Raw genomic sequence first — 27,114 nt, 5'->3', positions numbered from 1 at the left:
GTGCACTAAATATACTCCAACAAAACCTCTAGAAAAACTCCTATCAAAAGCTAGAACACTAAAAAGTAGAAAAAAGCAGACAATCAGAAGATCCAAATTCCAAAAAAAACACGAAAATTCGCGGAAATCTTCATAAAAATTACTCAATTATGTTTAACAAAATGACTCAAAAATAAAATCAAAATCATCAAAACGCATCAAAAACAACTATTCTGGACTATAGGCATCCCTAAATGCTATAAAAAAATTGAAGAACACAAAGGGCATTTAAAAACAACTTGCAAAAAATCACAGAAAAAATTGAGCTTTTTTTTCACGAGAGCACATAGACCCGAAAAACGTTAATTGGAGTGAATATAGTACTGGAGGACTTCTAAAACAATAGGAAAGTCGAATAGGCTGAAAAATTTCTCTTAAGTTTAGAAAAAAAGCGAAAAACAGCAAAAAATTAAGAAAAATAATTAAATATTTTTCAGTTTATTGTCATTTTTGTAAACAGAAAAATCGTTCAAAACCTAAGAAAATGTAATCGCTTGGTATCTAAATTGCTAAAATTCGCCTAAAATTCAGCAAAATAGCTGAAAAACCAGCAAACCAGCAAAAACCAGTATAAAATTCTTATTAATAACCAGAAACCTACGAACCACTATTAAAACAACCCTCAGCATAACACAATATCATAATCAGACTTCTAAACCAAAAAAAAACAAAAAAAACGGTTTTAAAAAGCCGCACGTGAACAAAATTTCGCTCGCTTACAGAAATTTTTTTCACACATCAATTTCTCGCTCTCTCAAAAACCGCGGTATGAACAAAAAAACCACTCTCTTTTCGCTCCGCTCTTCATTTTTGTTCAGCAACCAAACCACTCCAAATTTTTTCAAGCGGTTCATTTCCTGCTTCAAAATTCACTCCAACTAAAGTGATTAAAAAAGGACTTCTCCAATACTCCTCATCGAGTCGTAAAAAGACAGCGCCCCAATACAATTCAAATTCTTTGAATTGTAAATAGGAGCGCTATAATAGCCGGCTGAGAAGATGAGGGCGGCTATTAATAATTGCTACTCTACGAGAGCAATCAAAACGACATTGTCGCTATTTGGGGTAAAGGGGAGGATTGCCCAATTCTTCGCAGTGCAGTCCTGTTGGACTAAAACTCCAAACAACAATTACTTCAAATGAACATATTTAGACTATTTGATTTTACCTGACTGCATAGAGGGACATTGGATACATGTAATCACAGGCATCGGAGGAGCACTCGTCAAGGCTGAAACATTAAACGCAAATTTTATCAAGCAGTGACTGCAATTCATAGCTTAAATAGCTGAATTATAAATATCAGTTCCTTTATCAATTCGCAAGTTGAAATGAAATTTTTACAAGCAACGCATACTTTACGATTTCGCAAACTTCACCATATTAACACTTCTAACTTTTCACTTTATTTAAACACTTTACAACTGCACGCTTAATAAGAAAAGCCCCTAAAACTCACTTGACCACCAATTGCTTAATAGCTATTATTAGACAGGGGAAATTTTTCTCAAACTTACTGGTGATCCGATTTCCATTGAATCTGGGTCTGAAACAGACAGCACTCACTTTAATTCATTTCACAGAACTCCAACAGTTATCTTTTAATTTTAGCCAACTTTTTAAGACTATCTGAAAAAAATGCACCACACTATTACCGGGCTCTTATTGATCACACCATGATAATATTTATCTCATATCTCACAGTCTTTCACCATTTTTCATATGATCTTGGCTAGAATACTATGAAAACATGCATATATAATAACTGGGAGCTATTCATGATCTTGCACGCTACCAGGATTCGTTGTCAACGTGACAGATTGACGAATAATGTAGCTTATTCGGAAACTTTAACAGTGCGACCTTTTATAGTCTATCCCATAAAGTTGATGTTCAGTTACATATGCCTCGACCTTTTCTATATGGACTAACTATGCCGTGACCTATTAAATGAGCGAACGTTTCAAAAATGACTGGACAGGAAAAAAAAGAGGGACCAAGTTCAGAGGGAAAAAGCTGACATTAAAATAAGCATATTCATACTCGATTGCCTAATTTTTAAGTTTTCGAACGATCGGTTATTCAAACGTTAAGGGACAGATAATATGCCCCGTAGCATAAAGTTGTAACGGTGACGAACTTTTCAAAGGTCAAAATTCAAAATGAAACCACAAAGATGTTATAGGATTTTAAGTTTCAATTGCGTCTCAAGTTTTCCGAACGCTATCTAACGCGTCATGTCAATTTTATGGGCCAGACTGTAATAACAGGAAGGTGTGTAAGCAAAAGTACCTGCTGTCAAATAATAAAATGCTAGCTGTTGGTTGTGACGGCTCTGATTCGCTCTCGTTTTCACTCACTTCTGAAGCACGATCTTCGTCATCCTCACTTCCACTGAACTCGAAGTCATAGGAACTGGCTGTAACATCCGGCTGCGTCATTATATCCTAAAAAGTGGGATGGAGAAAATTGGCACAACTTTTTCAATGTGTTCTAAATGTTCTCAATGCCTCGAAACTAAATGTATCACGTCTAATAGCTGCTCAATTGATATTTTTCATGATAATTTAACTTAAGCTCAACATATCTTTTCGTATTTTTTGGATATAATCTGCAAATTGTGGCTCAGCGCTCCCGTTATATAGCCCGTTACAATTTATTCATTATATAATCCGTAATACAACAATTTATTCATTATATAGATCTGACTTGAGAATCAAAAATGAACCCAAAAGGGCCACAGGTGAACTCAATTGAAAGCTAGGTGAATTAATTCCGACTGACCTTTGTAAGTTTGTTCATAGAGTCAATCTGGTTCAAATCGTCCTCTGATCTGCGCTCGTCAGGGTTTGCTTGGAGATAAGTCTCACACAGATTTAACACAAGTCTGTTCTTGCTAATTTTCTCAACTGTTCTTCTACAAGAAGGACACCTGAAATAAAAAACTTCAGAAAGAAAGAAAGAAAGAATGAAAGAATTAATTTCTCCAATGAATAATATACCAATTACTGAACAATAATTTTGCATTGGAGAGGACAGACAACGGGGCTACAGACGCCCACTTTTCAGTCTACCCCAGAATTGAGTACAAATTCAACAATTAATAATTCTAAAAGAAAAAAATATAAACAAATTAACACAGTTTGAGAGATAGTCCATGTGTAACAAAAATTAAAAATCAAATACAAATCTTGCGAGTTCGTGATTGCGAACTAAAAATGAACACTTCAACATATGGCAAAAATTAGCAAAAATTAGAAGTTAATTAAAAGAAATTAAAAGCCAATTAGTCTAATTCTAAATTTCAAAACGAACGTTTTCGCTATAACTAGCATTGTCAGGTTATCAACCATGAGTGTTTTCAACCAAAATGGAAATATATCAACAATCATTACAAAGATTGAATTTTTGGAGTTCTTGGAATTGATCCACTTGTTTTAATCGAATTTTTGGAACTTTCGAAAATCTTTGATTTTCCACTTCACAAGTTCAATTAACTGAAGTTTAACTTTCAGAAAATAACATGAACGACTAAGAGTGGTCGAATAGCCCTTAAAAAAGCGGGGGATCATTTGTGCATTAATTATGCCAGGAGTGGCTAATAACAATGGTGTCCGGATAATTTACCCAATTCAATTGTACCCAATGTCATTATACCCAGCCTGCCATTTTACCCAATGCCAATTTTGTTTTACACTTCTGTAGAACGACTATTTAGCTCAGAAATATCTAAGGGCCACGGTCATGCCTCAGCGGCCCGTGGGACTTTATGATATTATCACAACCGGATATAAGATTAAATTTCCCCTAAGGCATGTTAAAACATCCTTGCAATAGTGACAGTTAATTTGTAACCGATTTAATGAATAAAAAGATCAAAATCCAGGTCGGGCATTGCAGGTTGGGTATGATGTAATTGGGTATACTTGCATTGCGTAAAATGGAAGTGGGAAAAATAAGATCAAAATGGGGGAAGGTGCTGAAAATTATATTACAGCTCATTATGTGGCTCTGCCAACAATTTTGATTGGAATTTTACACCAACAGGACTAATGTAATTACCACAAAATCTGTTGGACAGCAATTAATTATCAACAAGACAACCAAACTTTGCTATATGACATAATTAAAAGCAATTCATTGTATGGTACACAAACCACAACAGAGTCTCCAACACAGGCATGTGTAGCATACAAGTATTAGCCCCATTCTAATATTCTTTGAATAATTCGCGAACATCGATCTCTATTATTCATAAAAGTGTGCTCTAATATATTCATCACCGTATTTGACATTCAATCTAAGTATTTGGGCTCATGCTTTTTCATTATTCAATTTTTCATTTTTGCTTTCATCATTCGTGAAATATCGAACCAGATATTCAAGACAAAAACAAAAAACAATTATGTCAAATAAAAATTCCATAGTCAGCAATATTCCGAAAAATAGCCACCGTTGAAACTATTAACAACCAACGGGCTTGAAACAGAGAAAAAAACAAGATTAAAAATTGACATTTTTTAAGTTTCAAAAAGTGTTTCGGTGTGCAGTTTCAGCTAATTTCTAAAAGCATTCTTAACTCAGCTTCTCAACTGAAAGCTATTCCTTTTGATAATAATGTCAGCTAGCAGTCGGTCCAATAAACTTCGATAACCCAATCCACTAAGGCTTAATGGCCACGCTTTATCCGTTTATCCCGTTTCTTTTGATTTTGCTCTTTTGACATTGACCGTATTCACTATATTGCCAAATTAAAAACGTGATAGAATTTAGAATGCATTCAGTTGAAACAGTGAGTGAGGTTAGTCTAAGGGACAGTTTCAAAAGTATCTTTTGCTACGTACGTTTTAGTGAACAGTTTAAAGAGCTAACAAAAACCACAAATTTGTATTCAAAATTGTCAGAAAATCAAAAGTAGGTTCTCTCTACCAACGCAAAGATAACAAATGTTAAATTTTACCAACAAGTCTAGGTAGATAATATACGGACTAACGTCGGACAAATTGCTCCCGATCGACAGGGAGCTCACGAGGGCTCTGTAGCAACGCAAAAATTTTTCTTTATGCCTTGAAAAATTTCAGCCATGGAGTGATTTTAACCCTCGACTACCGACGTCCTCGACTGCAGCACTTACGACTTGGCTGTCAAACCCCTAAGATCTGCTAGTTTACATTTAATTTTGAACGCAGCTTTAATTTCTCAATAGAGCAATTTAGGTCAAGTAAACAAATCAAGAAAAAAATCACTCAAGAAGTAGAAGTGAAATATTTTTGTAAAGGAAAACAGTCATGCAAAAAATTTCATAAAAGGACACACGTTTGCAATAATTAATTCGTTCGAGAGCAATTAAGCAGATTCAAACAAAGAAGCTGGGAAATACAGAGAAAAACAATCTTTTTAAGCTTCGAAATGAACCTCGCAAAAAGATCCCTCTACTCAAAATGATCACCTTTCGGGCGTTGATCAAAAGTAAGGCCTAACGTTTGGATATAAATACTTTGTTGTTCTAAATAGGCATAAAAATTATGGACAGTTATCAAAATAACAATTTTCAGCATTTTTTCAGCAAAACAAAGTTTCATGATCAATTTGATTTTGCTTCTTCTAAATAAAATAGTGCTCATTTAATCTCAATGGAAGTCATTTATAAACTGGTAAAAACTGTCGGGATGGAAAGTAATTCTACTACACAGCAGTGTCACCATTAATTTGTTCACTACAACACATTTTTAAATAAAAGAAGGATGCTCGTTAATGTGCGTTCGCACATGATGTTCCGACCAGAGCACATCTACAATTGTCAACCTAATGATGAGATGATTAAATATATATGTTTGAGTTTTAAAAAATCGTTACAAAACCGAACTACTAATTGAAATAAAAAACACCACGCCTCATTACAGCGCTCAGAAGATCTGCCATTAGAAAAACTACGAGAAAAACAAAACGACAAAATGAGCAAAGCAAAAACTCTTCAGCGAATGTGCTAAAAAAAGAAAGGGAAACAAATATTGACCACTCACAAACTTTTATAAAAACGCATATTGTCCGACAAATAAAACATGAGTTACGACATGACATCAATGAAAAAATAGTTTTTGAATTACAAAAAATTGGCAGGAACCTCTCAATGAGAATAAATTAAAAGCTGACGAGAAGAACAAACTGAAAAGTATAATCTTTGAGAACGAACAATATCGTAAACTTCAATACTATTCACTATAAACAGAGTACATCGAGCAACATCATTCATTCAATCCTGAATTTGAAGCGTAAGAGACCAGTCAGCATTTTACTACATGAATTTAAAAGCAAAAATCGCAATTTCGAAAAAATTTGAGCAAGAAAAGTGTCGAAGCCAACAACGTTAACTTCAATAACTTTAATGGATGACAAAAAATACGCTAAGCTTTGCCTCAATGAGAACGCAAGCTTGTTTGTCAATCACAAGTCATCAGAAGCACATCACAATAATTCTTATGATCATGAGAACAACAAATAAAAGCAAAAACCAACATTCATAAGTGCGAGAAGAAAGTCTCAAAGCTATTTAAACCATAAGCGTTTATCTGAAAACTTTATCTATGATGCATTGGACCTCTCCTATAAGCCAACGGGAAATATCAATATTAGGACAATGAGATAAGGAACCAAAATTACAAAAACAATCCGAAATTTTTAATGAAATTATGAAAATTCCTGGCATCGAAGTCATAAAACCATTAGTTAGCAGATAAAAACCTCTTAGCAGATTAAAAGGAAGGGGTCCTGTCAATACTGAGACTGAATTACTGTTCATGCAAAAAAAAACATGATAATGGTTATTGTCCAAAAAAAGATTTTTTAAATTCTTAAGAGCCATTAAATTCGGTAGCTCTTAACGAAAGTCAATAAATACGCATGTTATGCCTCGATAAGGAGATAAGGATGTTTGTAATTCTTATGTAATCAATAGGACATTACATTAAGTCTTAGGATCCAAAATTACAAAAACAATCCGAACATGAAAACTCGTGGCATCGAAGTCATACATCCATTAGTTAGCAGAAAACCGCTTCGCTTACCAGATTAAACTAATTGCAGTTAAAGGAAAGGGGTCCTGTCATTACTGAGACTGACTTACAGTTCATGAAAACAAGTTTGATAATGGTTATTGTCCAAAAAAGACTCTTCTTAACGACTTAACAGCCATTCAATTCAATAGCTCTTAACGAAGTAAAAAAGACGCAAAGTTTTGCTCGATAAGGATGTTTGTAATTCATATGTCACCAAGAGGACATCACATTAAGTCTCAAGATTATTAAAACAAAAGCAGGCAAAAACCAAAAATTCAGCAGAAAAGTGCAGGAAAGTGTCGAAGCCATTTAAACCATAAATTTTTCTCTGAAAATTTTATCTCCGACCCATTGAATGCCTTTTCTCTAAGCCAAGGAGAACTATCAATATAAGTATATGGTGATAAAATTTCAAATGAACCAGAATTACAAAAAAAACAAACACTAATATGTAAACTCGTGTCGTCGAAGTCATAAAACCAATAGTTAGAAGGTAAAACCAGTAGCAAGATTCGTTTCAGTCGCAGTAGAGAACACGGAGGTCCTGTCATTACTTAGACTGACTTACAGTTCACGAAAATAAATTAAGATTGGTTAATGTCAAGAAAATTCAAAAAAAAATTAAAAAAAGTCTTAACAGCCATTCAATTCAAGAGCTTTCAACGTTAAGTAAAAACCACTTGAACTTAAGCCTCGATTCCAAGATAGGGATGTTTGTCATCAATATGTTATTCATAAGACATCACAATAAGTCTTATGATTATGAAAACGACAAACACAGGCAAAAACCAAAGCAGCAGAATTTTAAGAAAATGTCGAAGCCATTCAAACCACAATCTTTTCTCTGAAAACTTCATCAATGATCCATCGGTCGTCTTTTTGAGCCAATGAGAACTGTCAATAAAAAAATAATGATAAGATTTAAAAGGAAACCAAATACAAAAATATCCATAATTTTTTTAAATTACGAAGACTTGTGTTATCGAAGTCATAAAACCAATAGTTAGGAGATAAAATCACTCGCCAGATTATTTTCCGTTGCAGTAAAAAGGAAGGGGGTCCTTTCATTACTGAGACTGAATTACTATTCATGAAAACTAGCAGGCCCGCAAAAGCATCGCAAGAAAATCATTTAAAAGAATAGGTTTAAAACTGAGATTTTTTTCGTACCAGCTCGAGCTGTAAGCCATCTCCCTCGTTCAAAAGCCACAGGTATTACGTTACGTTACCGATGTGTTTGGTTTAGTATATTAAACCAAGTAACACCAATTTTTTGATTAAAGACTTAATTGGCTGAGCTATCATGCGTATTTAAGTACCGCTAAGACCGCTAACGAACTTCTACATGATGGCAGAGCGCAACTCATATAAAACATTAATCTACATGTTTAAGGTGCGGTGCGAAGAGCGGATGAGAATATAATCCTAATTTTTTGAAAAAAATCGCATCTTTCGAGATCACATTTTATACTGCCAAATTACCTATAAAATCCAAGTCCAACACCCAAACACGAATGAGCGATTCATCTCCCCCATACTCAAAAGAGCTGCGGCACTTACAGCTGAAAGCCCCGTGGGGATTACAAGTGCTGCAAGTGCCGACCAACTGGGAGTGCGAAAGCTGGAGATGAAAAGTCCAAACGTGTCCAAGTGAAGGACTTGGCCAATCTACCTCCATCATAATTGGAGGTGAACATTAACAATCTGTTACAATAGATGACGTCGTCACATACGACGTAATCTTAAATTCGTGCTTAAAAAAAGTGAGAAAAGAAAGTGAGAAAAGAAAGTGAGAAAAGAAAGTGAGAAAAAGTGAGAAAAGAAAGTGAGAAAAGATAGTGAGGAAAGAAAAAGAGAAAAGAAAGTGGAAGAAGAAAGTAAGGTAAAAAAGTGAGGAAAAACAGTGAGAAAAGAAAGTGAGAAAGGAAAGTGAGAAAAGAAAGTGAGAAAAGAAAGTGAGAAAAAAAAGTGAGAAAAGAAAGTGAGAAAAGAAAGTGAGAAAAAAGGGAGAAAAATGAGAAAAGAAAATGAGAAAAGAAAGAGTAAAGTGAGAAAAGAAAGTGAAAGAAGAAAGTGAGAGAAGAAAGTGAGAGAAGAAAGTGAGAAAAAGTGAGAAAAGAAGAGAAAAGAAAAGAAAAGAAAAAGAGAAAAGAAAGTGAGAAAAGAAAGTGAGAAAAGAAAGTGAGAAGTGAGAAAAGAAAATAAGAAAAGAAAGTGAGAAAAGAAAGTGAAAAAACAAAGTGAGGAAAAAAAAGAGAAAAGAAAGTGAGAAAAGAAAAAGAGAAAAGAAAGTGAGAAAAGAAAAGAGAAAAGAAAAGAGAAAAGAAAAAGAGAAAATGAGAAACGAAAGGAAAGAAGGTGAGAAAAGAAAGTGAGAAAAAATGACGGAAAAATGAGAAAAGAAAGTGAGAAAAGAAAGTGAGAAAAGAAAGTGAGAAAAGAAAGTGAGAAAAGAAAGTGAGAAAAAAAAGTGAGAAAAAAAAGTGAGAAAAGAAAAAGAGAAAAAAGGGAGGAAAAAAATGAGAAAAGAAAATGAGAAAAGAAAGAGTAAAGTGAGAAAAGAAAGTGAGAGAAGAAAGTGAGAGAAGAAAGTGAGAGAAGAAAGTGAGAAAAAGTGAGAAAAGAAAAGAGAAAAGAAAAAAAGAGAAAAGAAAAAGAGAAAAGAAAAAGAGAAAAGAAAGTGAGAAAAGAAAGTGAGAAAAGAAAGTGAGAAGTGAGAAAAGAAAATAAGAAAAGAAAGTGAGAAAAGAAAGTGAAAAAACAAAGTGAGGAAAAAAAAGAGAAAAGAAAGTGAGAAAAGAAAAAGAGAAAAGAAAGTGAGAAAAGAAAAGAGAAAAGAAAAGAGAAAAGAAAAAGAGAAAATGAGAAACGAAAGTGAGTAAAGAAGGTGAGAAAAGAAAGTGAGAAAAAATGACGGAAAAATGAGAAAAGAAAGTGAGAAAAGAAAGTGAGAAAAGAAAGTGAGAAAAGAAAGTGAGAAAAGAAAGTGAGAAAAGAAAGTGAGAAAAAAAAGTGAGAAAAAAAAGTGAGAAAAGAAAAAGAGAAAAAAGGGAGAAAAAAAATGAGAAAAGAAAATGAGAAAAGAAAGAGTAAAGTGAGAAAAGAAAGTGAAAGAAGAAAGTGAGAGAAGAAAGTGAGAGAAGAAAGTGAGAAAAAGTGAGAAAAGAAAAGAGAAAAGAAAAAAAGAGAAAAGAAAAAGAGAAAAGAAAGTGAGAAAAGAAAGTGAGAAAAGAAAATAAGAAAAGAAATTGAGAAAAGAAAGTGAGAAAACAAAGTGAGGAAAAAAAAGAGAAAAGAAAGTGAGAAAAGAAAAAGAGAAAAGAAAGTGAGAAAAGAAAAGAGAAAAGAAAACAGAAAAGAAAAAGAGAAAAGAAAATGAGAAACGAAAGTGAGGAAAGAAGGTGAGAAAAGAAAGTGAGAAAAAATGACGAAAAAATGAGAAAAGAAAGTGAGAAAAGAAAGTGGGAAATAAAGTGTGAGAAAACAAAGTGAGAAAAAAACGAAGAGTGAAAAAAGAAAATGAGGAAAGTGAGAAAAGAAAGTGAGAAAAGAAAGTGAGAAAAGAAAGTGAGAAAAGAAAGTGAGAAAAGAAAGTGAGAAAAGAAAGTGAGGAAAAAATTGAGAAAAGAAAGTGAGAAAAGGAAGTGAGAAAAAAAAGTGAACAAAAAAAGTAAGAAAAGAAAGTGAGAAAAGAAAGTAAAAAAGAAAGTGAGAAAAGATCGTGAGGAAAGAAAAAGAGAAAAAGTGGAAGAAGAAAGTGAGGGAAAAAGAGGAAAAACAGTGAGAAAAGAAAGTGAGAAAAGAAAGTGAGAAAAGAAAATAAGAAAAGAAATTGAGAAAAGAAAGTGAGAAAACAAAGTGAGGAAAAAAAAGAGAAAAGAAAGTGAGAAAAGAAAAAGAGAAAAGAAAGTGAGAAAAGAAAAGAGAAAAGAAAACAGAAAAGAAAAAGAGAAAAGAAAATGAGAAACGAAAGTGAGGAAAGAAGGTGAGAAAAGAAAGTGAGAAAAAATGACGAAAAAATGAGAAAAGAAAGTGAGAAAAGAAAGTGGGAAATAAAGTGTGAGAAAACAAAGTGAGAAAAAAACGAAGAGTGAAAAAAGAAAATGAGGAAAGTGAGAAAAGAAAGTGAGAAAAGAAAGTGAGAAAAGAAAGTGAGAAAAGAAAGTGAGAAAAGAAAGTGAGAAAAGAAAGTGAGGAAAAAATTGAGAAAAGAAAGTGAGAAAAGGAAGTGAGAAAAAAAAGTGAACAAAAAAAGTAAGAAAAGAAAGTGAGAAAAGAAAGTAAAAAAGAAAGTGAGAAAAGATCGTGAGGAAAGAAAAAGAGAAAAGAAAGTGGAAGAAGAAAGTGAGGGAAAAAGAGGAAAAACAGTGAGAAAAGAAAGTGAGAAAAGAAAGTGAGAAAAGAAAGTGAGAAAAGAAAGTGAGAAAAGAAAGTGAGAAAAGAAAGTGAGAAAAGAAAGTCAGAAAAGTGAGAAAAAAGGGAGAAAAGAAAGTGAGAAAAGAAAGTGAGAAAAGAAAGTGAGAAAAGAAAATGATAAAAGAAAGTGAGAAAAAAACGAGACAAGAAAAAGAGAAAAAAAGTGAGAAAAGAGAGAAAAGAAAAAGAGAAAAGAAAAAGAGAGAAGAACAAGAGAAAAGAAAGTGAGAAAAAAAAGTGAGAAAAGAAAGTGAGAAAAGAAAGTGAGAAAAGAAAATGAGAGAAGATAGTGAGAAAAGAAAGTGAGAAAAGGAAGTGAGGAAAAAAATAGAAAAGAAAGTGCGAAAAGAAAAAGAGAAAAAAAAGTGAGAAAAGAAAGTGAGAAAAGAAAATGAGAAACGGAAGTGAGGAAAGAAGGTGAGAAAAGAAAGTGAGAAAAGAAAGTGAGAAAAAAAGTGAGGAAAAAAAGGTGAGAAAAGAAAGTGAGAAAAGAAAGTGAGAAAAGAAATTGAGAAAAGAAAACGAGAAACGAAAGTGAGGAAAGAAGGTGAGAAAAGAAAGTGAAAAAATGGGAAAAAAATGAGAAAAGAAAGTGAGAAAACGTGAGAAAAGTGAGAAAAAAACGAAAAAAGAGAGTGAAAACCGAAAAAGAGAAAAGAAAAAGAGAAAAGAAAGTGAGAAAAGAAAGTGAGAAAAGAAAGTGAGAAATGAAAGTGAGAAAAGAAAGTGAGAAAAGGAAGTAGGAAAAGAAAGTGAGAAAAAAAAGTGAGAAAAGGAAGTGAGGAAAAAAATAGAAAAGAAAGTGCGAAAAGAAAAAGAGAAAAAAAAGTGAGAAAAGAAAGTGAGAAAAGAAAGTGAGAAAAGAAAATGAGAAACGGAAGTGAGGAAAGAAGGTGAGAAAAGAAAGTGAGAAAAGAAAGTGAGAAAAAAAGTGAGGAAAAAAAGGTGAGAAAAGAAAGTGATAAAAGCAAGTGAGAAAAAAACGAGACAAGAAAAAGAGAAAAAAAGTGAGAAAAGAGAGAAAAGAAAAAGAGAAAAGAAAAAGAGAGAAGAACAAGAGAAAAGAAAGTGAGAAAAAAAAGTGAGAAAAGAAAGTGAGAAAAGAAAGTGAGAAAAGAAAATGAGAGAAGATAGTGAGAAAAGAAAGTGAGAAAAAGAAGTGAGGAAAAAAATAGAAAAGAAAGTGCGAAAAGAAAAAGAGAAAAAAAAGTGAGAAAAGAAAGTGAGAAAAGAAAATGAGAAACGGAAGTGAGGAAAGAAGGTGAGAAAAGAAAGTGAGAAAAGAAAGTGAGAAAAAAAGTGAGGAAAAAAAGGTGAGAAAAGAAAGTGAGAAAAGAAAGTGAGAAAAGAAATTGAGAAAAGAAAACGAGAAACGAAAGTGAGGAAAGAAGGTGAGAAAAGAAAGTGAAAAAATGAGAAAAAAATGAGAAAAGAAAGTGAGAAAACGTGAGAAAAGTGAGAAAAAAAACGAAAAAAGAGAGTGAAAACCGAAAAAGAGAAAAGAAAAAGAGAAAAGAAAGTGAGAAAAGAAAGTGAGAAAAGAAAGTGAGAAAAGAAAGTGAGAAAAGAAAGTGAGAAAAGGAAGTAGGAAAAGAAAGTGAGAAAAAAAAGTGAGAAAGGGAAGTGAGGAAAAAAATAGAAAAGAAAGTGCGAAAAGAAAAAGAGAAAAAAAAGTGAGAAAAGAAAGTGAGAAAAGAAAGTGAGAAAAGAAAATGAGAAACGGAAGTGAGGAAAGAAGGTGAGAAAAGAAAGTGAGAAAAGAAAGTGAGAAAAAAAGTGAGGAAAAAAAGGTGAGAAAAGAAAGTGAGAAAAGAAAGTGAGAAAAGAAAGTGAGAAAAGAAAATGAGAAACGGAAGTGAGGAAAGAAGGTGAGAAAAGAAAGTGAGAAAAGAAAGTGAGAAAAAAAGTGAGGAAAAAAAGGTGAGAAAAGAAAGTGATAAAAGAAAGTGAGAAAAAAACGAGACAAGAAAAAGAGAAAAAAAGTGAGAAAAGAGAGAAAAGAAAAAGAGAAAAGAAAAAGAGAGAAGAACAAGAGAAAAGAAAGTGAGAAAAAAAAGTGAGAAAAGAAAGTGAGAAAAGAAAGTGAGAAAAGAAAATGAGAGAAGATAGTGAGAAAAGAAAGTGAGAAAAAGAAGTGAGGAAAAAAATAGAAAAGAAAGTGCGAAAAGAAAAAGAGAAAAAAAAGTGAGAAAAGAAAATGAGAAACGGAAGTGAGGAAAGAAGGTGAGAAAAGAAAGTGAGAAAAGAAAGTGAGAAAAAAAGTGAGGAAAAAAAGGTGAGAAAAGAAAGTGAGAAAAGAAAGTGAGAAAAGAAATTGAGAAAAGAAAACGAGAAACGAAAGTGAGGAAAGAAGGTGAGAAAAGAAAGTGAAAAAATGAGAAAAAAATGAGAAAAGAAAGTGAGAAAACGTGAGAAAAGTGAGAAAAAAAACGAAAAAAGAGAGTGAAAACCGAAAAAGAGAAAAGAAAAAGAGAAAAGAAAGTGAGAAAAGAAAGTGAGAAAAGAAAGTGAGAAAAGAAAGTGAGAAAAGAAAGTGAGAAAAGGAAGTAGGAAAAGTAAGTGAGAAAAAAAAGTGAGAAAAGGAAGTGAGGAAAAAAATAGAAAAGAAAGTTCGAAAAGAAAAAGAGAAAAAAAAGTGAGAAAAGAAAGTGAGAAAAGAAAGTGAGAAAAGAAAATGAGAAACGGAAGTGAGGAAAGAAGGTGAGAAAAGAAAGTGAGAAAAGAAAGTGAGAAAAAAAGTGAGGAAAAAAAGGTGAGAAAAGAAAGTGATAAAAGAAAGTGAGAAAAAAACGAGACAAGAAAAAGAGAAAAAAAGTGAGAAAAGAGAGAAAAGAAAAAGAGAAAAGAAAAAGAGAGAAGAACAAGAGAAAAGAAAGTGAGAAAAAAAAGTGAGAAAAGAAAGTGAGAAAAGAAAATGAGAGAAGATAGTGAGAAAAGAAAGTGAGAAAAAGAAGTGAGGAAAAAAATAGAAAAGAAAGTGCGAAAAGAAAAAGAGAAAAAAAAGTGAGAAAAGAAAGTGAGAAAAGAAAATGAGAAACGGAAGTGAGGAAAGAAGGTGAGAAAAGAAAGTGAGAAAAGAAAGTGAGAAAAAAAGTGAGGAAAAAAAGGTGAGAAAAGAAAGTGAGAAAAGAAAGTGAGAAAAGAAATTGAGAAAAGAAAACGAGAAACGAAAGTGAGGAAAGAAGGTGAGAAAAGAAAGTGAAAAAATGAGAAAATGAGAAAAGAAAGTGAGAAAACGTGAGAAAAGTGAGAAAAAAAACGAAAAAAGAGAGTGAAAACCGAAAAAGAGAAAAGAAAAAGAGAAAAGAAAGTGAGAAAAGAAAGTGAGAAAAGAAAGTGAGAAAAGAAAGTGAGAAAAGAAAGTGAGAAAAGGAAGTAGGAAAAGTAAGTGAGAAAAAAAAGTGAGAAAAGGAAGTGAGGAAAGAAGGTGAGAAAAGAAAGTGAGAAAAGAAAGTGAGAAAAAAAGTGAGGAAAAAAAGGTGAGAAAAGAAAGTGAGAAAAGAAAGTGAGAAAAGAAATTGAGAAAAGAAAACGAGAAACGAAAGTGAGGAAAGAAGGTGAGAAAAGAAAGTGAAAAAATGAGAAAAAAATGAGAAAAGAAAGTGAGAAAACGTGAGAAAAGTGAGAAAAAAAACGAAAAAAGAGAGTGAAAACCGAAAAAGAGAAAAGAAAAAGAGAAAAGAAAGTGAGAAAAGAAAGTGAGAAAAGAAAGTGAGAAAAGAAAGTGAGAAAAGAAAGTGAGAAAAGGAAGTAGGAAAAGTAAGTGAGAAAAAAAAGTGAGAAAAGGAAGTGAGGAAAAAAATAGAAAAGAAAGTGCGAAAAGAAAAAGAGAAAAAAAAGTGAGAAAAGAAAGTGAGAAAAGAAAGTGAGAAAAGAAAATGAGAAACGGAAGTGAGGAAAGAAGGTGAGAAAAGAAAGTGAGAAAAGAAAGTGAGAAAAAAAGTGAGGAAAAAAAGGTGAGAAAAGAAAGTGATAAAAGAAAGTGAGAAAAAAACGAGACAAGAAAAAGAGAAAAAAAGTGAGAAAAGAGAGAAAAGAAAAAGAGAAAAGAAAAAGAGAGAAGAACAAGAGAAAAGAAAGTGAGAAAAAAAAGTGAGAAAAGAAAGTGAGAAAAGAAAGTGAGAAAAGAAAATGAGAGAAGATAGTGAGAAAAGAAAGTGAGAAAAAGAAGTGAGGAAAAAAATAGAAAAGAAAGTGCGAAAAGAAAAAGAGAAAAAAAAGTGAGAAAAGAAAGTGAGAAAAGAAAATGAGAAACGGAAGTGAGGAAAGAAGGTGAGAAAAGAAAGTGAGAAAAGAAAGTGAGAAAAAAAGTGAGGAAAAAAAGGTGAGAAAAGAAAGTGAGAAAAGAAAGTGAGAAAAGAAATTGAGAAAAGAAAACGAGAAACGAAAGTGAGGAAAGAAGGTGAGAAAAGAAAGTGAAAAAATGAGAAAATGAGAAAAGAAAGTGAGAAAACGTGAGAAAAGTGAGAAAAAAAAACGAAAAAAGAGAGTGAAAACCGAAAAAGAGAAAAGAAAAAGAGAAAAGAAAGTGAGAAAAGAAAGTGAGAAAAGAAAGTGAGAAAAGAAAGTGAGAAAAGAAAGTGAGAAAAGGAAGTAGGAAAAGAAAGTGAGAAAAAAAAGTGAGAAAAGGAAGTGAGGAAAAAAATAGAAAAGAAAGTGCGAAAAGAAAAAGAGAAAAAAAAGTGAGAAAAGAAAGTGAGAAAAGAAAGTGAGAAAAGAAAATGAGAAACGGAAGTGAGGAAAGAAGGTGAGAAAAGAAAGTGAGAAAAGAAAGTGAGAAAAAAAGTGAGGAAAAAAGGTGAGAAAAGAAAGTGAGAAAAGAAAGTGAGAAAAGAAAGTGAGAAAAGAAATTGAGAAAAGAAAACGAGAAACGAAAGTGAGGAAAGAAGGTGAGAAAAGAAAGTGAGAAAACGTGAGAAAAGTGAGAAAAAAACGAAAAAAGAGAGTGAAAACCGAAAAAGAGAAAAGAAAAAGAGAAAAGAAAGTGAGAAAAGAAAGTGAGAAAAGAAAGTGAGAAAAGAAAGTGAGAAAAGGAAGTAGGAAAAGAAAGTGAGAAAAAAAAGTGAGAAAAGAAAGTGAGAAAAAAAAGTTAGAGAAGAAAGTGAGAAAAGAAAGTGAGAGAAGAAAGTGAGAAAAGAAGAAAAGAAATTGAGAAAAGAAAACGAGAAACGAAAGTGAGGAAAGAAGGTGAGAAAAGAAAGTGAGAAAAAAATGAGGAAAAAATGAGAAAAGAAAGTGAGAAAAAAAGTGAGAAAAGAAAGTGAGAAAAAAATCGAAAAAAGAGAGTGAAAGAAAAAGAGAAAAGAAAGTGAGAAAAGAAAGTGAGAAAAGAAAAAGAGAAAAGAAAAAGAGAAAAGAAAGTGAGAAAAGAAAGTGAGAAAAGAAAGAGAAAAGAAAGTGAGCAAAAAAAGTGAGAAAAGAAAGTGAGAAAAAAAGTGAGAAAAGAAAGTGAGAAAAGAAAGTGAGAAAAGAAAGTGAGAAAAGAAAGTGAGAAAACGAAAAAAGAGTGAAAAAAGAAGAGAAAAGAAAGTGAGAAAAGAAAGTCAGAAAAGAAAGTGAGAAAAAAAAGAGAAAAGAAAAAGAGAAAAGAAAGTGAGAAAAGAAAGTGACAAAAGTGAGAAAAGAAAGTGAGAAAAGAAAGTCAGAAAAGTGAGAAAAGAAAGTCGGAAAAAAGGGAGGAAAAAATGAGAAAAGAAATTGAGAAAAGAAACAGTAAATTGAGAAAAGAAAATGAGAGAAGAAAGTGTGAAAAGAAAGTGAGAACAGTGAGAAAGTGAGAAAAGAAAGTGAGAAAAGAAAATGATAAAAGAAAGTGAGAAAAAAACGAGACAAGAAAAAGAGAAAAAAAGTGCGAAAAGAAAAAGAGAAAAGAAAAAGAGAAAGTGAGAAAAGAGAGAAAAGAAAAAGAGAAAAGAAGAGAAAAGAACAAGAGAAAAGAAAGCGAGAAAAAAAAGTGAGAAAAGAAAGTGAGAAAAGAAAGTGAGAAAAGAAAATGAGAGAAGATAGTGAGAAAAGAAAGTGAGAAAAGGAAGTGAGGAAAAAAATAGAAAAGAAAGTGCGAAAAGAAAAAGAGAAAAAAAAGTGAGAAAAGAAAGTCAGAAAAAAGGGAGGAAAAAATGAGAAAAAATGAGAAAAGAAAGAGTAAATTGAGAAAAGAAAATGAAAGAAAGTGTGAAAAGAAAGTGAGAAAATTGAGAAAAAAAGGGAGAATAGAAAGTGAGAAAAGAAAGTGAGAAAAGAAAATGATAAAAGAAAGTGAGAAAAAAACGAGACAAGAAAAAGAGAAAAAAGTGAGAAAAAAAAACGAGACAAGAAAAAGAGGAAAAAAGTGAGAAAAAAAGTGAGAAAAGAAAGTGAGAAAAGAAAGTGAGAAAAGAAAATGAGAGAAGATAGTGAGAAAAGAAAGTGAGAAAAGAAAGTGAGGAAAAAAATAGAAAAGAAAGTGCGAAAAGAAAAGGAGAAAAAAAAGTGAGAAAAGAAAGTGAGAAAAGAAAGTGAGAAAAGAAAGTGAGAAAAGAAAGTGAGAAAAGAAAATGAGAAAAAAAAGTGAGAAAAGAAAGTGAGAAAAAAAGTGAGAAAAGAAAGTGAGAAAAGAAAGTGAGAAAAGAAAGTGAGAAAAGAAATTGAGAAAAGAAAACGAGAAACGAAAGTGAGGAAAGAAGGTGAGAAAAGAAAGTGAAAAAATGAGGAAAAAATGAAAAAGAAAGTGAGAAAACGTGAGAAAAGAAAGTGAGAAAAAAACGAAAAAAGAGAGTGAAAACAGAAAAAGAGAAAAGAAAAAGAGAAAAGAAAGTGAGAAAAGAAAGTGAGAAAAGAAAGTGAGAAAAGAAAGTGAGAAAAGAAAGTAGGAAAAGAAAGTGAGAAAAAAAAGTGAGAAAAGAAAGTGAGAAAAAGTTAGAAAAGAAAGTGAGAAAAGAAAGTGAGAAAAGAAAGCGAGAAAAGAAAGTGAGAAAAGAAAGCGAGAAAAGAAGAAAAGAAATTGAGAAAGTGAAAAAATGAGGAAAAAATGAGAAAAGAAAGTGAGAAAACGTGAGAAAAGAAAGTGAGAAAAAACGAAAAAAGAGAGTGAAAACAGAAAAAGAGAAAAGAAAAAGAGAAAAGAAAGTGAGAAAAGAAAGTGAGAAAAGAAAGTGAGAAAAGAAAGTGAGAAAAGAAAGTGAGAAAAGAAAGTGAGAAAAGAAAGTGAGAAAAGAAAGTGAGAAAAGAAAGTAGGAAAAGAATGAGAAAAAAAGTTAGAAAAGAAAGTGAGAAAAGAAAATGAGAAAAGAAAACGAGAAACGAAAGTGAGGAAAGAAGGTGAGAAAAGAAAGTGAGAAAAAATGAGGAAAAAATGAGAAAAGAAAGTGAAAAAAAGTGAGAAAAGAAAGTAGGAAAAGAATGAGAAAAAAAGTTAGAAAAGAAAGTGAGAAAAGAAAATGAGAAAAAACGAGAAACGAAAGTGAGGAAAGAAGGTGAGAAAAGAAAGTGAGAAAAAATGAGGAAAAAATGAGAAAAGAAAGTGAAAAAAAGTGAGAAAAGAAAGTGAGAAAAAAAATCGAAAAAAGAGAGTGAAAGAAAAAGAGAAAAGAAAGTGAGAAAAGAAAGTGAGAAAAGAAAAAGAGAAAAGAAAAAGAGAAAAGAAAAAGAGAAAAGAAAGTGAGAAAAGAAAGTGAGAAAAGAAAGTGAGAAAAGAAAGTGAGAAAAGAAAGTGAGAAAAGAAAGTGAGCAAAAAAAGTGAGAAAAGAAAGTGAGAAAAAAAGTGAGAAAAGAAAGTGAGAAAAGAAAGTGAGGAAAGAAAGTGAGAAAACGAAAAAAGAGTGAAAAAAGAAGAGAAAAGAAAGTGAGAAAAGAAAATCAGAAAAGAAAGTGAGAAAAAAAAGAGAAAAGAAAAAGAGAAAAGAAAGTGAGAAAAGAAAGTGACAAAAGTGAGAAAAGAAAGTGAGAAAAGAAAGTGAGAAGAGAAAGTCAGAAAAGTGAGAAAAGAAAGTCAGAAAAAAGGGAGGAAAAAATGAGAAAAGAAAATGGGAAAAGAAAGAGTAAATTGAGAAAAGAAAATGAGAGAAGAAAGTGTGAAAAGAAAGTGAGAAAAGTGAGAAAAAAAGGGAGAAAAGAAAGTGAGAAAAGAAAGTGAGAAAAGAAAATGATAAGAAAGTGAGAAAAAAACGAGACAAGAAAAAGAGAAAGAAAGTGAGAAAAGAAAATGAGAAAAGAAAACGAGAAACGAAAGTGAGGAAAGAAGGTGAGAAAAGAAAGTGAGAAAAAATGAGGAAAAAATGAGAAAAGAAAGTGAAAAAAAGTGAGAAAAGAAAGTGAGAAAAAAAATCGAAAAAAGAGAGTGAAAGAAAAAGAGAAAAGAAAGTGAGAAAAGAAAGTGAGAAAAGAAAAAGAGAAAAGAAAAAGAGAAAAGAAAGTGAGAAAAGAAAGTGAGAAAAGAAAGTGAGAAAAGAAAGTGAGAAAAGAAAGTGAGAAAAGAAAGTGAGCAAAAAAAGCGAGAAAAGAAAGTGAGAAAAAAAGTGAGAAAAGAAAGTGAGAAAAGAAAGTGAGGAAAGAAAGTGAGAAAACGAAAAAAGAGTGAAAAAAGAAGAGAAAAGAAAGTGAGAAAAGAAAATCAGAAAAGAAAGTGAGAAAAAAAAGAGAAAAGAAAAAGAGAAAAGAAAGTGAGAAAAGAAAGTGACAAAAGTGAGAAAAGAAAGTGAGAAAAGAAAGTGAGAAGAGAAAGTCAGAAAAGTGAGAAAAGAAAGTCAGAAAAAAGGGAGGAAAAAAATGAGAAAAGAAAATGAGAAAAGAAAGAGTAAATTGAGAAAAGAAAATGAGAGAAGAAAGTGTGAAAAGAAAGTGAGAAAAGTGAGAAAAAAAGGGAGAAAAGAAAGTGAGAAAAGAAAGTGAGAAAAGAAAATGATAAGAAAGTGAGAAAAAAACGAGACAAGAAAAAGAGAAAGAAAGTGAGAAAAGAAAATGAGAAAAGAAAACGAGAAACGAAAGTGAGGAAAGAAGGTGAGAAAAGAAAGTGAGAAAAAATGAGGAAAAAATGAGGAAAGTGAAAAAAAGTGAGAAAAGAAAGTGAGAAAAAAAATCGAAAAAAGAGAGTGAAAGAAAAAGAGAAAAGAAAGTGAGAAAAGAAAGTGAGAAAAGAAAAAGAGAAAAGAAAAAGAGAAAAGAAAAAGAGAAAAGAAAGTGAGAAAAGAAAGTGAGAAAAGAAAGTGAGAAAAGAAAGTGAGAAAAGAAAGTGAGCAAAAAAAGTGAGAAAAGAAAGTGAGAAAAAAAAGTGAGAAAAGAAAGTGAAAAAAGAAAGTGAGGAAAGAAAGTGAGAAAACGAAAAAAGAGTGAAAAAAGAAGAGAAAAGAAAGGGAGAAAAGAAAGTCAGAAAAGAAAGTGAAAAAAAGAGAAAAGAAAAAGAGAAAAGAAAGTGAGAAAAGAAAGTGAGAAAAGAAAGTGAGAAAAGAAAGTAGGAAAAGAAAGTGAGAAAAGAAAGTGAGAAAAGGAAGTAGGAAAAGAAAGTGAGAAAAGTGAGAAAAAAAGGGAGAAAAGAAAGTGAGAAAAGAAAGTGAGAAAAGAAAATGATAAAAGAAAGTGAGAAAAAAACGAGACAAGAAAAAGAGAAAGAAAGTGAGAAAAGAAAATGAGAAAAGAAAACGAGAAACGAAAGTGAGGAAAGAAGGCGAGAAAAGAAATTGAGAAAAAATGAGGAAAAAATGAGAAAAGAAAGTGAAAAAAAGTGAGAAAAGAAAGTGAGAAAAAAAATCGAAAAAAGAGAGTGAAAGAAAAAGAGAAAAGAAAGTGAGAAAAGAAAAAGAGAAAAGAAAAAGAGAAAAGAAAGTGAGAAAAGAATGTGAGAAAAGAAAGTGAGAAAAGAAAGTGAGAAAAGAAAGTGAGCAAAAAAAGTGAGAAAAGAAAGTGAGAAAAGAAAGTGAGAAAAGAAAGTGAGGAAAGAAAGTGAGAAAACGAAAAAAGAGTGAAAAAAGAAGAGAAAAGAAAGGCAGAAAAGAAAGTGAGAAAAGAAAGCGAGAAAAGAAAGTGAGAAAAGAAAGTGAGAAAAGAAGAAAAGAATTTGAGAAAGTGAAAAAATGAGGAAAAAATGAGAAAAGAAAGTGAGAAAACGTGAGAAAAGAAAGTAAGAAAAAACGAAAAAAGAGACTGAAAACAGAAAAAGAGAAAAGAAAAAGAGAAAAGAAAGTGAGAAAAGAAAGTGAGAAAAGAAAGTGAGAAAAGAAAGTGAGAAAAGAAAGTGAGAAAAGAAAGTAGGAAAACAAATTGAGAAAAAAAGTAAGAAAAGAAAGTGAGAAAAAAGTTAGTTAAGAAAGTGAGAAAAGAAAATGAGAAAACGAGAAACGAAAGTGAGGAAAGAAGGTGAGAAAAGAAAGTGAGAAAAAATGAGGAAAAAATGAGAAAAGAAAGTGAAAAAAAGTGAGAAAAGAAAGTGAGAAAAAAAATCGAAAAAAGAGAGTGAAAGAAAAAGAGAAAAGAAAGTGAGAAAAGAAAAAGAGAAAAGAAAAAGAGAAAAGAAAGTGAGAAAAGAAAGTGAGAAAAGAAAGTGAGCAAAAAAAAGTAAGAAAAGAAAGTGAGAAAAAAAGTGAGAAAAGAAAGTGAGAAAAGAAAGTGAGGAAAGAAAGTGAGAAAACGAAAAAAGAGTGAAAAAAGAAGAGAAAAGAAAGTGAGAAAAGAAAATCAGAAAAGAAAGTGAGAAAAAAAGAGAAAAGAAAAAGAGAAAAGAAAGTGAGAAAAGAAAGTGACAAAAGTGAGAAAAGAAAGTGAGAAAAGAAAGTGAGAAGAGAAAGTCAGAAAAGTGAGAAAAGAAAGTCAGAAAAAAGGGAGGCAAAAAATGAGAAATGAAAATGAGAAAAGAAAGAGTAAATTGAGAAAAGAAAATGAGAGAAGAAAGTGTGAAAAGAAAGTGAGAAAAGTGAGAGAAAAAGGGAGAAAAGAAAGTGAGAAAAGAAAGTGAGAAAAGAAAATGATAAAAGAAAGTGAGAAAAAAACGAGACAAGAAAAGGAGAAAGAAAGTGAGAAAAGAAAATGAGAAAAGAAAACGAGAAACGAAAGTGAGGAAAGAAGGTGAGAAAAGAAAGTGAGAAAAAATGAGAAAAAAATGAGAAAAGAAAGTGAAAAAAAGTGAGCAAAGAAAGTGAGAAAAAAAATCGAAAAAAGAGAGTGAAAGAAAAAGAGAAAAGAAAGTGAGAAAAGAAAGTGAGAAAAGAAAAAGAAAAAAGAAAAAGAGAAAAGAAAAGGAGAAAAGAAAGTGAGAAAAGAAAGTGAGAAAAGAAAGTGAGCAAAGAAAGTGAGCAAAAAAAGTGAGAAAAGAAAGTGAGAAAAAAAGTGAGAAAAGAAAGTGAGAAAAGAAAGTGAGGAAAGAAAGTGAGAAAACGAAAAAAGAGTGAAAAAAGAAGAGAAAAGAAAGTGAGAAAAGAAAGTCAGAAAAGAAAGTGAGAAAAAAAAGAGAAAAGAAAAAGAGAAAAGAAAGTGAGAAAAGAAAGTGACAAAAGTGAGAAAAGAAAGTGAGAAAAGAAAGTCAGAAAAGTGAGAAAAGAAAGTCAGAAAAATGGAGGAAAAAAATGAGAAAAGAATGTGAGAAAAGAAAGTGAGAAAAGAAAGTGAGAAAAGAAAGTGAGAAAAGAAAGTGAGAAAAGAAAGTGAGCAAAAAAAGTGAGAAAAGAAAGTGAGAAAAAAAGTGAGAAAAGAAAGTGAGAAAAGAAAGTGAGGAAAGAAAGTGAGAAAACGAAAAAAGAGTGAAAAAAGAAGAGAAAAGAAAGGCAGAAAAGAAAGTCAGAAAAGAAAGTGAGAAAAAAAAGAGAAAATAAAAAGAGAAAAGAAAGTGAGAAAAGAAAGTGAGAAAAGAAAGTGAGAAAAGAAAGTAGGAAAAGAAAGTGAGAAAAAAAAGTGAGAAAAGAAAGTGACAAAAAAAAGTTAGAAAAGAAAGTGAGAAAAGAAAGTGAGAAAAGAAAGCGAGAAAAGAAAGTGAGAAAAGAAAGTGAGAAAAGAAGAAAAGAATTTGAGAAAGTGAAAAAATGAGGAAAAAATGAGAAAAGAAAGTGAGAAAACGTGGGAAAAGAAAGTAAGAAAAAACGAAAAAAGAGAGTGAAAACAGAAAAAGAGAAAAGAAAAAGAGAAAAGAAAGTGAGAAAAGAAAGTGAGAAAAGAAAGTGAGAAAAGAAAGTGAGAAAAGAAAGTGAGAAAAGAAAGTGAGAAAAGAAAGTAGGAAAAGAAATTGAGAAAAAAAGTGAGAAAAGAAAGTGAGAAAAAAAGTTAGTTAAGAAAGTGAGAAAAGAAAATGAGAAAACGAGAAACGAAAGTGAGGAAAGAAGGTGAGAAAAGAAAGTGAGAAAAAATGAGGAAAAAATGAGAAAAGAAAGTGAAAAAAAGTGAGAAAAGAAAGTGAGAAAAAAATCGAAAAAAGAGAGTGAAAGAAAAAGAGAAAAGAAAGTGAGAAAAGAAAAAGAGAAAAGAAAGTGAGAAAAGAAAGTGAGAAAAGAAAGTGAGCAAAAAAAGTAAGAAAAGAAAGTGAGAAAAAAAGTGAGAAAAGAAAGTGAGAAAAGAAAGTGAGGAAAGAAAGTGAGAAAACGAAAAAAGAGTGAAAAAAGAAGAGAAAAGAAAGTGAGAAAAGAAAATCAGAAAACAAAGTGAGAAAAAAAGAGAAAAGAAAAAGAGAAAAGAAAGTGAGAAAAGAAAGTGAAAAGTGAGAAAAGAAAGTGAGAAAAGAAAGTGAGAAGAGAAAGTCAGAAAAGTGAGAAAAGAAAGTCAGAAAAAAGGGAGGCAAAAAATGAGAAATGAAAATGAGAAAAGAAAGAGTAAATTGAGAAAAGAAAATGAGAGAAGAAAGTGTGAAAAGAAAGTGAGAAAAGTGAGAAAAAAAGGGAGAAAAGAAAGTGAGAAAAGAAAGTGAGAAAAGAAAATGATAAAAGAAAGTGAGAAAAAAACGAGACAAGAAAAAGAGAAAGAAAGTGAGAAAAGAAAATGAGAAAAGAAAACGAGAAACGAAAGTGAGGAAAGAAGGTGAGAAAAGAAAGTGAGAAAAAATGAGAAAAAAATGAGAAAAGAAAGTGAAAAAAAGTGAGAAAAGAAAGTGAGAAAAAAAATCGAAAAAAGAGAGTGAAAGAAAAAGAGAAAAGAAAGTGAGAAAAGAAAGTGAGAAAAGAAAAAGAGAAAAGAAAAAGAGAAAAGAAAAGGAGAAAAGAAAGTGAGAAAAGAAAGTGAGAAAAGAAAGTGAGCAAAGAAAGTGAGCAAAAAAAGTGAGAAAAGAAAGTGAGAAAAAAAGTGAGAAAAGAAAGTGAGAAAAGAAAGTGAGGAAAGAAAGTGAGAAAACGAAAAAAGAGTGAAAAAAGAAGAGAAAAGAAAGTGAGAAAAGAAAGTCAGAAAAGAAAGTGAGAAAAAAAAGAGAAAAGAAAAAGAGAAAAGAAAGTGAGAAAAGAAAGTGACAAAAGTGAGAAAAGAAAGTGAGAAAAGAAAGTCAGAAAAGTGAGAAAAGAAAGTCAGAAAAATGGAGGAAAAAAATGAGAAAAGAAAATGAGAAAAGAAAGAGTAAATTGAGAAAAGAAAATGAGAGAAGAAAGTGTGAAAAGAAAGTGAGAAAAGTGAGAAAAAAAAGGGAGAAAAGAAAGTGAGAAAAGAAAGTGAGAAAAAAAAATGATAAAAGAAAGTGAGAAAAAAACGAGACAAGAAAAAGAGAAAAAAAGTGAGAAAAGAAAAAGAGAAAAGAAAAAGAGAAAAGAAAAAGAGAAAAGAACAAGAGAAAAGAAAGTGAGAAAAGAAAATGAGAGAAGATAGTGAGAAAAGAAAGTGAGAAAAGGAAGTGAGGAAAAAAATAGAAAAGAAACTGCGAAAAGAAAAAAAGTTGAGAAAAGAAAAAAAGTGAGAAAAGAAAGTGAGAAAAGAAAGTGAGAAAAGAAAATTAGAAACGAAAGTGAGGAAAGAAGGTGAGAAAAGAAAGTGAGAAAAAAAAGTGAGAAAAAAAAGTGAGAAAAGAAAGTCAGAAAAGAAAGTGAGAAAAGAAAGTGAGAAAAGAAATTGAGAAAAGAAAACGAGAAACGAAAGTGAGGAAAGAAGGTGAGAAAAGAAAGTGAGAAAAAATGAGGAAAAAATGAGAAAAGAAAGTGAGAGAACGTGAGAAAAGAAAGTGAGAAAAAAACGAAAAAAGAGAGTGAAAACAGAAAAAGAGAAAAGAAAAAGAGAAAAGAAAGTGAGAAAAGAAAGTGAGAAAAGAAAGTGAGAAAAGAAAGTGAGAAAAAAAAGTGAGAAAAAAAGTGAGAAAAAAAGTGAGAAAAAAAGTTAGAAAAGAAAGTGAGAAAAGAAAGTGAGAAAAGAAAGTGAAAAAAGTGAGAAAAGTGAGAAAAAAAGTGAGAAAAAAAGTTAGAAAAGAAAGTGAGAAAAAAAAGTGAGAAAAAGTGAGAAAAAAAGTGAGAAAAAAAAGTGAGAAAAGAAAGTGAGAAAAGAAAGTGAGAAAAGAAAGTGAGAAAAGAAAGTGAGAAAAGAAAACGAGAAACGAAAGTGAGGAAAGAAGGTGAGAAAAGAAAGTGAGAAAAAATGAGGAAAAAATGAGAAAAGAAAGTGAGAAAAAAAGTGAAAAAAGAAAGTGAGAAAAAAAGAAAAGAAAGTGAGAAAAGAAAGTGAGAAAAGAAAGTGAGAAAAGAAAGTGAGAAAAGAAAAAGAGAAAAAAAAGAGAAAAGAAAGTGAGAAAAGAAAGTGAGAAAAGAAAGTGAGCAAAAAAGTGAGAAAAGAAAGTGAGAAAAGAAAGATGAGAAAAGAAAGTGAGAAAAGAAAGTGAGAAAAGAAAATGAGACAAGAAAGTGAGAAAAGAAAAGGAGAAAAAAAAGGAGAAAAGAAAGTGAGAAAAGAAAGTGAGAAAAGAAGGTGAGAAAAGAAAGTGAGAAAAAATGAGGAAAAAATGAGAGAAGAAAGTTGGAAACAAAAGTGAGAAAAAAGTTAGAAAGGAAAGTGAGAAAAAAACGAAAAAAGAGAGTGAAAAAAGAAAAAGAGAAAAGAAAATGAGAAAAAAAAGTGAAAAGAAAGTGAGAAAAGAAAGTGAGAAAAGAAAGTGAGAAAAGAAAGTGAGAAAAGAAAGTGAGAAAAGAAAGTGAGAAAAGAAAGTGAGAAAAGAAAGTGAGAAAAGAAAGTGAGAAGAGAAAGTGAGCAAAAAAAATGAGCAAAAAAGTGAGAAAAGAAAGTGAGAAAAGAAAGTGAGAAAAGAAAGTGAGAAAAGAAAGTGAGAAAAGAAAGTGAGAAAAGAAAGTGAGAAAAGAAAATGAGACAAGAAAGTGAGAAAAGAAAAGAAAAAAAGAGAAAAGAAAGTGAGAAAAGAAAGTTGGAAACAAAAGTGAGAAAAAAAAGTTAGAAAGGAAAGTGAGAAAAAAACGAAAAAAGAGAGTGAAAAAAGAAAAAGAGAAAAGAAAATGAGAAAAGAAAGTGAGAAAAGAAAGTGAGAAAAGAAAGTGAGAAAAGAAAGTGAGAAAAGAAAGTGAGAAAAGAAAGTGAGAAAAGAAAGTGAGAAAAGAAAGTGAGAATAGAAAGTGAGAAAAGAAAGTGATAAAAGAAAGTGAGAAAAGAAAGTGAGAAAAGAAAGTGAGAAAAGAAAGTGAGAAAAGAAAGTGAGAAAAGAAAGTGAGAAAAGAAAGTGAGAACAGAAAGTGAGAAAAGA

The 27,114-nt window shown here is 31.2% G+C and overlaps 1 protein-coding gene across 1 annotated transcript in view; it reads right to left on the bottom strand.

Annotated features, from left to right (window-relative positions):
* The window catches only part of LOC142354111 (uncharacterized), a 72,192-nt gene that overhangs the window by 18,623 nt on the left and 26,455 nt on the right, over positions 1–27,114 (bottom strand). The window contains exons 4-7 of the mRNA XM_075406381.1: positions 2,824–2,971; positions 2,332–2,486; positions 1,557–1,585; positions 1,208–1,270 (exon numbers count right to left, since the gene is read on the bottom strand). Of these exons, the coding sequence (XP_075262496.1) occupies positions 1,208–1,270; positions 1,557–1,585; positions 2,332–2,486; positions 2,824–2,971 (395 nt within the window). The remainder of the gene's footprint in view (positions 1–1,207; positions 1,271–1,556; positions 1,586–2,331; positions 2,487–2,823; positions 2,972–27,114) is intronic.

The sequence above is a fragment of the Convolutriloba macropyga genome, chromosome 15 (genome assembly GCF_964194025.1).
Source record: "Convolutriloba macropyga chromosome 15, txConMacr16.3, whole genome shotgun sequence".
Classification (NCBI taxonomy): domain Eukaryota; kingdom Metazoa; phylum Xenacoelomorpha; order Acoela; family Convolutidae; genus Convolutriloba; species Convolutriloba macropyga.
This window is presented reverse-complemented; position numbering and strand designations above follow the sequence as displayed.